This window comes from Condylura cristata, unplaced genomic scaffold (genome assembly GCF_000260355.1).
Source record: "Condylura cristata isolate star-nosed mole 26May11 unplaced genomic scaffold, ConCri1.0 scaffold00079, whole genome shotgun sequence".
In the NCBI taxonomy this organism is placed as follows: domain Eukaryota; kingdom Metazoa; phylum Chordata; class Mammalia; order Eulipotyphla; family Talpidae; genus Condylura; species Condylura cristata.
In genome coordinates, this window is record NW_004567180.1 from 219,420 (window position 1) to 220,857 (window position 1,438).

Below are 1,438 nucleotides of genomic sequence, written 5' to 3' on the forward strand. Positions count from 1 at the left end.
GCCACAGCCGCCCTCCGAGCCTTTGCCCCTGTGGACGGTGGCGAGAGGCACATGCGCCCTGGGCGCACAGGAGGTCGCGCCGCAGCGTCCTCCTCAGCCGCCCATGACGGGCCACGGGGCAGCTGCCACCTTGACGGACAGAGCAATGGTCTGTCGGCTGCAGCGTGCCGTTCGGTCGCGTCCGCAGTGGCCAGCGGCGCCGACGGCTGGGCCCCAGAACTGGCTTTCATCGGGCGCTCTGCGACTCGCGCGACTCCCCACGCGCTGGCCACTGAACCCGCACCACCTGAGCGCATCGCCGGAACCCCTGCTCGGAACCCCAGCTCTGGGCCTGGCTCCACCGGGGCCGCGTCCCGGGAGGGGCTGGGGCGTGCTGGAGGCGGTGGGGTGGCCAGGGGCGGCCCTCAGGGGGCCGCGGACACCTTACCTCCAGGAAGTGCTCTGCCTGCTGCTCTCGGTCCAGCTTCCTGGACGTCGTGGAGATCAGGCCTGCGTGGAAACGAGAACAGGCGGCTCTTCAGTGTGGGGGTGAGCAGCCCCCCGCAGCCGTGGCCAGGCAGGACCCCAGGGAGCGGGCAGGTGTCCGGCCCCCTCAGAACAGAGCCTGCGTCTGAGCCCTCAGGCATGCCGGCTCCCCGCGCCTCGCCACTGCCGCGGGGTCAGCCTCGTAGGCTGCCCGCCTGGGGAGCTGGCTCTGGTGTGCGGGGCCGCGGGAAGTGCCCTGTGGAGCCCCGGGCTGCTGGCCGTGCCGGCCGCCCCGCCGACACAGCGCCCCATGAGGAGACTCACGTCCGCCGCTGGCCCCGACGCACCTGCGCAGAGCACAGCGCCTGCGGGCTGCCCCCACCCAGAGCCCCGAGGCCGCTGCTCACAGGGCAGGAGGAGGCCGGGCCTTTGGGGACGGCCATCCTGCTGTGCGCGACACCCGCCCGGCTGGGGGCGCGGGCGGGGTCCCTGTGGACGCCGTCCTGGCCCAGGCCCCCCTGTGCCGTCCACCTGGGCGTGAGCCTCAAACTCTCCCGGGGCACAGCTGCTCCTCTGCCCCATCCCGCCGGCTGCCTGGACTGGCGTCCCCGGCGTAGGTGGGGGCCCCCACCTGTGGGCCCTGATGGCGGCGCAGCGGCTGTAACTCCGGAAAGCCAGGACAGCGCCAGAGAAGCCGGCCAGTGACCAGCGAGACACCAAGCCACACCGGGGTCTGCCGCTGGGCTGGGAGAGACCAGAGAGCGGCAGCACCAGCTGGCCTTCTGCGGCCGGCCTGCCCGCGTCCCCGCGCCGAGCCAGCGACGGGGTCCCACCGCAGCCTGCTGTCCTGCTGCGGCCAGCGGCCCCGCGGCCAGGGTGCTCCCGTGACCTCGCCCATGTCCTCCGCAGAGTCCTTCCCCACCCACGGGCCCTCAGGCACCCCACCAAGCCCCGGGGCGGGCCGATGGACTGC

The 1,438-nt window shown here is 74.0% G+C and overlaps 1 protein-coding gene across 1 annotated transcript in view; it reads right to left on the reverse strand.

The window, feature by feature from the left end:
* The window catches only part of LOC101624830 (protocadherin Fat 3), a 67,438-nt gene that overhangs the window by 56,676 nt on the left and 9,324 nt on the right, over positions 1–1,438 (reverse strand). Inside the window, exon 2 of the mRNA XM_012734860.1 lies at positions 428–489. Within this exon, the coding sequence (XP_012590314.1) occupies positions 428–489 (62 nt within the window). The remainder of the gene's footprint in view (positions 1–427; positions 490–1,438) is intronic.